The 13,163-nt window shown below is 41.6% G+C and overlaps 1 protein-coding gene across 4 annotated transcripts in view; it reads right to left on the bottom strand.

Moving 5' to 3' along the window:
- Window positions 1-12,939, bottom strand: part of CHM (CHM Rab escort protein) — a 52,343-nt gene extending 39,404 nt beyond the window's left edge. For 3 of the 4 annotated variants that reach the window (XR_012055938.1, XM_030272420.4, XM_030272419.4), the window contains exons 1-2: window positions 12,818-12,939; window positions 4,284-4,350 (exon numbers count right to left, since the gene is read on the bottom strand). Coding sequence is in view for 3 of the 4 variants with exons in the window: in XM_030272420.4 (XP_030128280.4) it covers window positions 4,284-4,350; window positions 12,818-12,866 (116 nt within the window). In the remaining variant the exon portion in view is untranslated. Of the gene's footprint in view, window positions 1-4,283; window positions 4,351-6,503; window positions 6,565-12,817 lie in introns of those variants that run through there. The other variant, XM_072929026.1, reaches the window with a different exon arrangement.
- Window positions 12,940-13,163: the final 224 nt, after the last annotated feature.

Raw genomic sequence — 13,163 nt, 5'->3', positions numbered from 1 at the left:
TTAAGGAAATGTGCTGCTCTGATTGCAAGTTTCTTGAATATGGAATACAATACATAGCTGTTGGAGCACGCAGTGCCATGATCACAAAAATCCCAGAAAAAACCTGACTAAAATTAGGAGTGGGTTTCTTCAATCTACACCAATATTAAGTCATGCATATTTAGACTATTTAAAGTTAGAACTTTCAGTAAGAGAAGTTAACATTACTTTCACAGAAAGTTACGAAAGTTTGTTTGTGAGCTGTCAGACATCTTTCATGTGAACATTACTCTGTTCATCACCCTGGTTTTCCTTTGAAATTATTTGTTTTACCCATGTTGAGGCAACCCAGTGTGTTCAACAAAGCACTGCATGACCCTACTGTGGAGCTTCATCCATTCTGAGGAGCTGGGACAGCCCCTCTCCACAGGAAAATGAACTATAGCTGTCCCTCCTTTCCTCTGGTGTCTGAGCACCCTTCCCAAGCTGGGTAATGCCACCTCAAATATTCATCTCCTCAAGTAGCAACTTCCAGATTTTTTTTTATCCTGGAATTTTAATTAGTTTCACTGTGCTACATGATGAACCAGGATTGCTTAATTTTCTCATCTGAAAACATTACAGAAGGAAGACAGAGCAGACATGATTACTGACATAATGAGCAAAGTTTATAGCAAGTCTTGAAGAGGAATTCTGAGAAGAGCTGACTAATGGTTTTACAATTAGGACTCCTTTGTAACCAAATATTTTTGTTATAATTGCCCTGAAGATGAACTGAGGAATTCCTTTAAGTAATGGTCAAGATCAAAGCCTAATTAAAGCTAAAATATTGTCCCAAAATCTCCAGGCCTAAGCTCCCCTCTTCTCTTGCTATATTAGCAAACTACAAAGATGGATATTCTCTCCCTTTCTTAGGGTTATAATCCAATTATCCCCTAACTAAGAACAGGAATCGTTTTGAAGGTGTAACAGCAGAGATGGAAAGTACTTTTTCTACCAAGTTAGAGCAGAGATGTTTTCCTTCCCTACCCTACATGATTTCCTAAATTATATTTGTTCAACTCCTCCTGTATTACCTGCATTTCACCTGAATTACATCACTGCTCCTTTCCCTTCAGCATTTTCAAATCTCTAATCTGCAGTGATGTTCCCCCCCTCACAGTCCCCCTGAATTATCAGGCTAGCCCAGAGATCTGAGGCTTTGAGGGGAGGAATATCAGGAGATGGCAAAGATTTCCAGAAGAGGCTCTTACCCCGAGATATGTTGGTTCAGCTCTCTTTATTCTGTGATGTCCATGTGGAGAGCGGGGCAAAAGAGGATGAACAGGAAATGTCAGGGGTCTATATAGACTTTGGACAGGGTGGGCTTCTCTGGCTCTCCACCAACCCCGCTGGGGCAGGGAGGAGGGGTCCAGGGTTATCTGATCAGAGTCACAGGGTCCTGGGGAAGGGGGCACAGAGTGCCCATGAGCTCACTGTAACACTACAGCTCGGAGCTAACAGCAGAAAAAAGTTTTGCAAACTTTTGGAAATGTAGCTAAATTTTAACTCTGTAAATACCTTGTCTCTTGTCCTGTGCTACTTTTTCACTTGTTTCTTCAGTTACCAGGACTGAAATAATTGGCTAATTCCAATCTGGAACACTGAAATCACAAATTGTTTCTGACTGATTACCAATCTCGAGCTGAACCAAGAAAATATCTAATGTGCCCTTCTGCAGACAGACTGCAATTTGAGAAACTGGACACTTGTGAAAGCAGGAGATTCCCAATGAAAATGCAAGACCAGCAAATGCATTTGTTGGCTGGTGCCTGCTGGGGAGCTGGCCCTTGCCAGGCCACAGCCCCCACGGCGACACTCAAAGCTGCTGCTGCCTGCACAGAAGCTGCTGATGCCTCAGGATTTCCCCCAAGAGCTGCCTGGATGTGTCTGTCCAGCACCTGATCTTCCAGAAAGAAGTCCTGACCCATCAGAGCAGCTGTCTTTTGCACAGGAAGTTACTGCCACATCGATTTTAAGGATCTGAACACAAAATGATTTATGTTTCAAACCCATAAAGTTTCCTGTGCTACCTATTAGTGCACAGGCAGATGTATTAAAGATTCCCAGAACCCAGTGATGGTGTTTAGGAGCTGCCTGGTTTTCAAGAGGAGGGGTTTAACGCAAACAGCTCCGGAGATCCTTCAGAAAAAGGGTGGATAATGGTGGCAGTCACTTGTGCTACATCACATTAGATCCTGGGATATGAACATGACCAAAGGGAATTACCATGGCCCAGCTAAGACCATGTTTTACTCTCCAACACCTTTGCTGTGAGATTGCATCCTAAACCAAAATAAACAGAAAAAAGACTTTTTAAAAAAAACTCAAAAGATACCAGAATTAACAAATTTTTCCCTAGTTTTCCTAATTGAAATTAAATAATTTCCTTATTTTTCTTCCAAGAAATTGACCTGCCTAGAGAAGCACCTGTTTTGCTCTCTGGCTGCTGTACTCCCACAGCTCCCTCACCTCACAGCAGTTAAAGATCCAAAAAAGGGCTGTATGGATACACAGGGTCTATTACAACATATATTTTACAAGTTCTGAAAAAAAGAGTGAGACAAATTATCTAGCAGAAAGTAGAACAAACTACAAAAATAAGGATCTTGGACTGGGGGGGGGTACAGGAATAAGGTCCAGCACACTTCCGGATGCTCAAATAAAACATTTTGGACACAAGGAACACTTGAGTGCTCTACAGGCAAAGTATTGGCAAAAAATAAGAAAGGTAACAGGTGTAAAGAAGCAAAACATGCCCAGTTTGCTCTACTTCTCACAGAAGAGAAGTTAAAATTCTGCATCTAGACCCTCCTTTGCCTTTGAATTAAATTCTATGTGGAAAGATAAATAAGCCAATGAGGAAGAATGTAGACAATAAACTGCAGCCTACAAATGCTGTATTCCAGATGCTGAATATCAAATACAAAATGTAGCTAAACATGCCTCACCCCTGTCTCATCCTCAGTAACCAAACTGGTGCATAACTACAGATACAGAATTAAAAGAGGCAAATAAACAAAAGACCAAAAGCAGAAACTTGAGCAAGTGGTCAGGAGAAAGTCTTTTGCATGTGCACAATTAGTACAGGAAGCATATTCACTTCAAGTAATGTACTTTTAGTCTTGATCTACCTTTCTCCAGCAGGTTCAAATTTAAACTAAGTGCCAATCTCCACATTTTAAATTGCAAATTACATTTCTAAATCATTTAACAAATATCCTTGAAATCTCACATGTCAACAGCTCATTAATATCTACAGTAAATGTAGCTCTCTGAGAAGAACCACAGATTTTATGTTTATTGAGACAGATAGCTGGCACAGAGAAATAGAGCTCCTTCAATTACTAGTTGGCAGAAGCTAACTTCAGTTTAAAATCAGTCTACAGCAATTTATGGCAACACTGCAGTGAAGTGACTATTTTGAATAAGATTAGCTACTGCTGATGGCAATGCTTGGACAGTGTTTATAAATCAAACTCAGAACTCAGTATTTTATAATAAGCCACTTCAAAACTATCTCCCATAATCACCTAAGCAGTATATTATGATAAATGCAAACATGGCTGGAGATTAAAAGTAATAAAATAAGGTACACAAGGTAATGAGAGCAAGTAAACTATAAACAAAGACTTTATGCATGCATGTGTGCAATACCTGGTGCCTGACTTAACTCAGGCCTTTGTAAGGAACAACAGATTAATCAAAGTAGCACATCTAACACAGCTATTTCAGTAACCCCAAATCTCATTTCTTTATACACTGAGAAAAAAATTAATTAATAATTCTGATCTTTAATGAGGGGAACAACTTACATTGTTAAAAGGCAATATTCACCATAGCTAAAAACAGGCATGGATAACAAAAATCAAAGTTCCAGTGGCCGATACTATTACAGACTTTGATAGCAAATGAAAAGAGAAAACTGAAATAACACAAGTCATTCTCAAAAAGAGAATGGGATAATTATTGTCAGGAATGAGAATCAAGGGCACTAAACGTGCAGCCATTCCTGCCTGTTGCAAAGAAGCAGCCATCACAGCATCCTTCACCACAGCACTGATGTTCCAAATCCCTGAGCTAGCTTCCAAAAACTGCCTGCTCTATTGATGGAAATAACACCCCCAAAATAAGGCAGAGACAGAAACATAACATTACTTGGTGCCAGATGAAGAGACAGGAGTCCTGCAGCCCACACTGACAGAGACACAGAAACCCTTCCAGTCAGTTTAGCTCTCAAAAAGGAAATTACTGGAGTAACTTACGAATCCACATGAAGAACTCTCTGGCCACTTCTGGCACATGCTGCTGCAATAATGGACTCAGGCAAACCTGAAATGACACGTGCAGTTTTTAGAACTTAGCATGCAATGATATATTTAAAAATTGCAATAATGGTAGAACTTGGTCAGAAGCAGGCAACTCAAACAAAAGAAATGTTACAATGTGAATTACTGAAATTTTTTGCAGTCTCATGCAACTGAAATAATGAACACTATTTTGTGCTCTTTAACATTTTACTGACTCTTAATTGCAACTTTAATTTTTTTTTAGTAACTCTATGGCACATACCACTTGCAAACACTACTGAGTTAAAGCTTGGCACCAGCATCTTCTCTCCACACCCTGCTCTCATAACCAGACTGAGTAATTGCCAGCACAATGACACTCAAAGCTTAGTGGGTGCTCTGTAACCACATCCTTGGTAATGCAGACAGGTATTACCTGAGGGCATTTCTGGGCATTTTTGTTCACTTCAAAGTGAACAAAAAGACTGTGATTGTCCTTAGAGTGGTATCCCTATCAAAATCTCCCACATTATGTAAATACACTCTACCAAATTAGTATGTTTTCACAATATTAAAAATGTAGCAAAAAAGCACACCAAAAAGCTGTGATATCTCTACCAGCAATACATGCTTGGAATGGCACAGGATCCCACTGGAGTCCAATAAATAAATGGGGCTGTTCTGTAATGTCTGCTCCCACTCACCAGATTTCACATGCCCAGTTACATGCCGTGGATTCTGGAGCAGGTTCAGAAAACCAGGACAGCTCACCAGCTAAGCTCTGTAGCACTAACTTCCCTCAAATCTCTTTTCAATGATCTGTTAGCTGTTTAAGCAAGTAATTCAGGAACAGCAATTAAAACTCTAGGGACTGGTATTAGGAGACACTTAGGCCACGTATTCAATGAAGGGATGAGATTTAAGGATGTTGAAAGGAGTGTTTGGCTGATCTGATTTCCAGCAGCACCAGAAGCGGCTGCACTGGTGCAACTGCAGAGACAGACATGAAGGGGAAAAAGCAGCAGTGGAAGGACACAATCTACTCTGGCTCACCCCATGACAAACATCATCTCCAGCAGATTCCAGGCCTGTGCTGTCTATTCCTCAGACAGAACGGTGCCTTCACCAACAAATAAACCTTGCAGTCTAGAAAACATCCCCTGGGAGCTGTGTGCACCAGACCAGTTTCACCAACTCTTCAGACCAGCAAAGGCCAATACAATCATCAAAATAAAGATGAGCAACCTCTGCCCTCATCATCTGCCCCTCCTGACCTCCTTCCAAATCAAATAAATGGTTGCTTTTTGGGAGAGCTGTTCCATGGTGTTGTCCAAACGTACAAATGTTTGTGTCAATACAAAGAAGGAAGTGTAAAACAGGCATGACAAATTTTCCAGGAAAATAGCTACAACTTCCCTTCAAAATTTCTAGTTTCAATGATTACTTTTTTGATGGATTAAAAAATAAATCCTCCTCTGAATTGATAAAGCAGAAAAAGTGAAAATAGTTTTCACTGTTGACCTTCCATAGCATGTGAAGGTTTAACACAGAATTAACCTCCAGGGGCAGAAGGAAGGATGAACAGTTGCAGCAGTTTCTGTGATGTTTCATAGCCTAGAAAGGCCAAGTCTTCCAAGTTAAATTTTTGGAAGCAAGAGCTCAAAACACTACCATTGTGACCAAGGAGACAAGGAGAAAATAGATAAGTGCAGCACACACCTCTGGACTGCCATGAGACCCTGGCTGCACAGAGCCATAATGTGAGAGCTCCACACTCAGCTGTCCCCCACGTTTATATATATAGTTCATTTCGCTCCCTCTATAAACTATCTGGAATAGAATCTACAACTACTCTTTCTTTGGAGTTCCCAAAAAAGCTTTTCTTTCCCTCATTGGGGCACAGAAAGTATTACTCTAGAAATGGAATTGAAAAACTTGTTTCTCCTTCCCTATTGATAAAAGCCACTGAGAAAGTGTTGTAAAACATCACCAGTGCTGCCTGGCTGACCTGGGCCGAGTTATAGCTACCAGGGCATAACTGATTGCTTTAAGCTCAATCCAATTGATACTGTGTTGGAGGTCTGTTCTTCCATTAACCTTGGATGAAATTGTTCCCTGAATTAGCTTCCTTGCTCTTGAAAGCTGGCATCAATTTTCTTCACCAACCCTTCTAAGACACCGTGGCCCCCCACATACCCAGTGGTAAGAGTGGGAGCGTGGCTGGAACGTGAGGCTGGTGCATCCCAGCTTTTGGGGAGGCTCCCAACAACCTGCTGGAACAGGACACCCTTTGCTCTCGGGTGACAACACCTTAGGAAATCCAAGATATAAATAAGACTGTCACATGGCACCAGTTTCTGAATTCTCTTCTGCAACAGAAACAAGGGCACAGGGAAAAGAGGAAGGAAGCTTTGTCAAATGCAAGTTACTCCTATGTGTGACCTGTCTTACATCGTGGTTACTGAACAAAAGCCTTTTCCAAGAAAGAGGGTTCTGGACAATTACAATATAGTTATTGGCCTTCTCTATCTAGGAAAAAAAACTAACCTGGAAAAGCCTGCTTAGCAAAATGGCAAGCATGGAAAGCTGAACTGCCTCTGACTGGATGCTCAGAGAGTCGTGCAAAATAGGTCCCCTTCAGAAAACTCAGTAACAGAGAAATTAAAAAAAGGCCAATTAATTTCTGAAGTCTTATGAAATAATGAAAACTTATAATTCACCTCTGTGTGACCAAAAATTCATTTTAGGCTTACACATTGTGTCTCCTGCTTAGCAGCTGTACTTGCTGTTCTAGTGCTGCACTGCCTCTTGCAGTGCCCTGAAGAGGACGCAGTCACTGCCCCGAGCAATTTCTAAACTAAACAACTCCACGTCTCTGGGAGCATCTTATTCCTGAGCTGCTCACTGCAAACTGCTCTGCAGTCATCCAGATGATAAGTTTTTATTGAATTACACAAGATCTATCTTGAAAAGGCTTAAATGTTTAATTTGCTTCACTCCATCCACTAAATAAATCACAAGTGGCTTTTTCATAATATAAAATGTTGAAGGGAAATATATAAAAACGTTGGAGCACAGATAATTTCAAAACAATCTTCCGGAGTCAGACAGTTGACCAGCTGCAATACATTTTGTTTGCATCTGAACTTCTAAGTAGAGAAGAGCAGCTGACTCTGGAAGAACTCACTACAAAATACTCCTAGTGTGTTTTTGGTATATGTGACATTTTAAAAGCATTTCATAATTTAATTGCAAATTAAAATACTTATTGTATATAATATTTTAAGGTAAAGATGATTAAAATTGATTCATTTTAATATTTGCTCATATTGCAGAGCAGTATCAGAAAACACTTCTGCATTACAGAGAATGGCATAAAAATGCCAACCCACTAAAAAAAGTAAGAATGTGTCAAGAAAGAAGTCAAAAGTAAAACGTTTCTTCTCCTACCCTGTAATTGCATACAGTTATCTGTGTCTCATCAGAGGAACTTGGCAATGAAAACCATTCAATCTCACAGTTGGTGTAAATGAACATTATTTACAAAAGGAACACAAGCATTTAGACTTGAAATAAAAATTTAACTTCTTACTAAAAATTATACTCACACCAAGCAATGTTCTCTAGCACAAACTACAGCTCTGAGTCCAATCTTTGGTTTAAAGCAATAGCTGCAGATAAAGCAAAGCATTTGAGTTTAAAGATCTGCATAGCAAGACACATACTGAGTTTTATATTCACTCAAGTCTTCTAATAATTTCACTTCCTCTTCTGCTTCCCCATGGGAAAAGAGCTTGTTCTCCTTGCTCTTTACACATTTGTACACATTTAAGGAAAGGATAGTGAAGTTTCTCCTCCTGCAGCAGCAGCTCCAGGCAGCTCCCAGGCAGCAGCAGGGGCTCTCCCCCAGGGTGCTCTGGCACAGCCCATAGCAGCTCTGCAGGAGGAGCGGACCCACCGCCTCTCTCCAGGCAGCAGAACCACATTTCCTGCTGGCATACACAAACCCGGCTTTCCACTGTTCCTCACTCAGACTGGAATTTCAAAGTACCTTACTAAGCCTTTTTCTAAAGGAGTTTTTCACCTTGATATGCAGATGACCTACTCTGTATTTTTCACAGTAGAGTCACAGGAGTCCTACAGGCTCTGATTCTGTAAGATCAGCAATATAATCTGGAAAAGCTGCAGAACACGAACAGGCTGAGAAGGACAACAAAGGATTCACAGAACAGTGAGCTCTCCCACCAGAGCAGCCAGGGACACTGCACAGTAACTGGGAAAGAAACCAGTGGGAGCCTAAACCTCCCAGGCAGCACCTCTGCTACACCCCAAAATCCAGACTGGAAGCCAGGCCAGCACACAATCCCTCAATTCTAGTCAGGTTAAAAGGATCAGTAAAGAAGATAAAGATTTATTTACATGTGGAGAATACTGAAAAAAATAAAGGGGGACACACACACACAGGACACGGGACAGGACTGTGAGTCAGTGTTCATTTTGTTTGACATTTAAATGGACAGGCAATGACTTATGTACAAATGATTATAAAACATGGGTCTATTTCCTCCTTCCAGACATCAACATTACAAGTCAGTGCCACTGTGTTAGTCCACAATGACCACTGACGTCAAAAAATATCCATCTTCAGCTGGTTTTCCATCAAGCTTTCATCAACTCTAAATAGCTGCTGATATAAACTGAACACTGTGCAGTTATATAAGATAATGCAACCAAAATATCTGCCCAAATGATGTATTACAAAGTATTTTAGTCACATGCTAAAAATATCCTGCAACAATAAAACTATTAGAATTTTTTTAAATCAATCTTCAGTGTTTACTTTAAAATTCGCATCTGTAATATTTGGGTTAGTTTATTTGTAAGGTATATTTTCAAAATTGTGTTAGTATCTGGAAGTGGTTTTTCCTAACACACTACACTTACATAAGATAAACATAAAGTACTTACACCACTCCCAGCATATCGAACAATAAATAATAGATTCTTCTGACAGGACTTTGATGACCTGGCAAAGCCCGAGCGCTTTCAGCCAAAATCATATGAAACCATAAATCACTCCTTATTTTATAGAATATTTCAAAATGGATTCCTGCTTTCTACCTTGAAAGTCATTTCATGTGTTATTTATAACCACTGAAAACCAGAATGGAAAGAAAATTGCATAGAACTAGAATATTTACTGTGACTGCTTTTATAAAGAATAACTCTTTTTTAGGAAAAAAAATAGAATTACTAGCAGACAAACTTGTGAATACAACACCTTTCAATACACCTTTACAACTTTCCCAGCAGTTAGCACAGGTCTTGGGGAGTGTCAGAGACAAGAAGTCCAGGCTGAATACAATCCAATTCCCTGAAGAAATTCCAAGGTAAACATGACCCTGCACCTGCATCCACACCACTCTGCACAGCCACAAAGTTGCAAATCTTGGCACTTACAGGGGTTTCTGCCCTAAACTCAGCACTGCTGAATGTTTTGCCTATGAATTTTCCTATTTCACAACTGTCCAAAGACAAAAGGTCAGCCACTGACCCCCAGTTTTGCTTTTAGACCAAAAATCACAGAGAAGAGACCTTCCCAAACAGCAGAGCTGCCCTGAGGACTGATGATCCTGGAGAATATCTGCTTTGGCCAAGAACTATCCAACAAACCCACTCCTGCCTGGCTGATGGGCAACGGGAGCACAGCACTGGGTTCAGAAAGCAGGGAAGCAGGGATGTGAGAGACTGGAGGAGGCAGGGAGGGGAGAGTCACTTCAAGGCTGCAACAAAAAAGGAAGTAAAGAAAAACAACATCCTAACAGCTTTAATTCTCATATTGTGCTGGCCATGAAAAACATCAAGATATGCACACCAGTTTCATGTCATGAGATAATCCAGTTTTCTTTACAACTATGGACGTCAATTCCATGCTAGCAGCAAAACTTCAGCTGCTGTACCCACCAGGATGAGTATTTTTGTACCCACATCCACCCTGCTCTGAACTTGCTCATGCAAGATAATATCTGAGTTAAGGAAAAGGAATTTCTTCTAAAAGAAAACTTCCTTTTCCCATAGCAATATTGATGAATTAATTGAATCTAGATATTAACTGAAGCACTGATGACTACAATTTAGTTGAGGCTCCATCTGCACTAAGCTCACTACAGGGAAACAGTTAAATGAGCCTGAAATAAAAACAAATCCAAATCTTATGTTACCACTCAGTCTAATTACTAAATTTAATAGATGCACAAGTTATAAAACCAGGAAAAGGCCACACATGCAGAAATTAATACAATTACTACAATGCATTAAAAATACCATTAAACTCAAACATTCTAATTATTATGGTATGACAATTGCATATTCATAGTTACACTCAGCACTGGTGACAGCAATAGAAACCAGAGAGCTGAAGACTAGGCTAAAATATTCCCTCAGGAGTCACTTCCCGAAGAGAAGAGAGATGAAACTTCTACTCTGAACAATCTTCCATACTGAGAAATTTAATACAGATTAAAAGTCCTCAGTCAGTCATCAGTGCTAATCACCACTTATGCATGTTCTCAGTAAAAAGGAATGCAAAGACAAAACAACTCCTAAAGTGCAGAACTCTGAGAATCTTGGAATTAGTTAGAGCAGTACTCTCTACAGGTGGGCAAAAAGGCATCCTTGAATATAAATCAACACCCCCAAATACAGCAGTATTTCAGAGAATTTAGCTCAGAGAACCTCCCTCCTGCAAGATCAAAACTCCAGTTTCACACCTCACTCCAAAGCAGGGAAGATTGGGTTTGATGGCTGCACATGACCTGCTCTCTCTGGCACAGACAGTCCTTGTTGCCTCCGTGGCTAGAGAAGTAAATAGCTTAACATTAATATAATTTTCATAAAACTCTGAATTTATGCATATTTACCTCATGGATGTAAAGAATGGATCATCCTCAAAAATCACAGAAGTTACACAATGTTTAATATTTCACCCTTACAGTTTGATACTTCAGTTTCTCATTATTAACCAAGCTACTCACACACTCAAAATGTCCTCAAATCTGAGCACATATTAAAAATGTCAGTCATTACTGCAAACCACTCCACAGAACAGGGTTAAGACACAGAAGGGATCTCTTAATTTGCCCAAGAACTTAAAATTTTTATTTTTAGCACAGTGTTGGTCAAAACAATGGGGGCAGTATGGTTTTATAATTATTCAAAAACTCCAGATGTAAATCAGAACTCTTTTAAACAATTATACATATCTCTGCTGAACACTGAAATCAGCAATTTCTTTAAGAAATTCATTCTTTCTATTCCAAAGTGCTAGGAATCTTAACTCCCATGGATGTAATTTAACAGATCAGCAAACAGAATTACTAATTTCACAGGGAAAACAGTAACATTGAAAGTGCCTTCCCATTTGTGCTCCAAACAACACTCTGAGCTCTTTACAAAGGCAAACAAAATCTGACTGTAAATCTGGGACCTATAAACAGTGATGCACTTTAAGACCAGAGCTCAATGCTGAATTTAAGGCTTATCAAGATCAATCTGAACCAGGTCAGTAGAACCCAGTTTGTAGAACCAATCTGAACCAGGTCAGATTGGTTCTACAAACTGAAATTGGTTCTACAAACTGTGTTCTACAAACAGAAATCTATTCCAATAATTCAAGATTATTTTGCTACACAAGCACCAAGAATCTTAGTTCTGAAGGAGTATTTAAAAATTTCTCTTGGTTTGTGAGACTGTAGTAAGTTACAGTGAGACACTCCAGGCCTCCATCATTATTCACCTGAATAGGATGAAGTTGCACAGGATACAGAAAGTGCAGAAACATTAGAATTAAGTGTCTGGAATACGCAAGCATTCAGAGACAGAGAAATGCACTTTAATTAGAAAGAGTCAAAAAGTTTTGTGTTATTTATAAAGCAGGCGTAGAAATCAGAAAACTGATTTAGAAGATTTAAAACTACTTGTATTGCAGGATATTATAAAAAACATATTATCAGCCTATAGCACATATACTGCAATGAGACAGAAGTTCAGCTCTTCAGAGCTATTTTCCCTGCACAAAAGCAAACCTGAGGAGCAGGAAGGTGTTTCGGGATAAGGGCTGGCAGGGCAGGCAGAGTCACACGGGGCTTTCCGAGGCACCAGAGCAGCCCCGATCTCAGCGGGGTTAGAGGTTTGTGCCCGCTCACAAGGCCGGGGGTCCTGGCAAATCCCTCTCAGGGCCAGCCCCACACGGCCCTCAGTGATAACTCTATTTTTACGCAAATCTGGCCACTGGAGTGTGAGCAGCACCCCCACAGCGGGCTGCGCTGCCCGGGACGCCGGGAGCAATGTCCCCGCCGGTGCCACGGAAACGTCCCCGCAGGTACCTCAGCAGCCACTCGCACACCCTGCCCGCCCTCCCCGGGCGCCGCTACCGCCCCTCAGCCGGGGACCCGCGTCCCCCCGCCGCCCGCTCGAGCTTCGGCCCCTCCCCGTGTCCATCCCGCCCGTACCGGTGCCCACCACCACCACATCGAACTCTGTGGGCAGGTTGTCCGCCATCTTGGGAGGCGCCGTCACGCGCGCGCCGCCGGCGGAAAGGGCGGGAGCGGCTGTGGGGTTCCGGCGGCCGCGGGAGGCGGCGGAGCGCTCGGGGGGGAGCGGCGGGACCGCCCGAGGGAGCGGAGCGCTCGGGGGGGAGCGGCGGAGCGCTCGGGGGGGAGCGGCTGCCCCGTCTGGGGGAGAGGAGCGCTCCGGGATGGGGAGCACCGGCCCCGCCTGAGGGAGCGCAGCGCTCCGGGATGGGGAGCACCGGCCCCGTCTGGGGGAGCGCAGCGCTCCGGGATGGGGAGCACCGGC

This window comes from Taeniopygia guttata, chromosome 4A, assembly GCF_048771995.1.
Source record: "Taeniopygia guttata chromosome 4A, bTaeGut7.mat, whole genome shotgun sequence".
In the NCBI taxonomy this organism is placed as follows: Eukaryota; Metazoa; Chordata; class Aves; order Passeriformes; family Estrildidae; genus Taeniopygia; species Taeniopygia guttata.
Note: the sequence above shows the minus strand (reverse complement) of the source record. Positions and strands in the feature narration are given on the sequence as shown.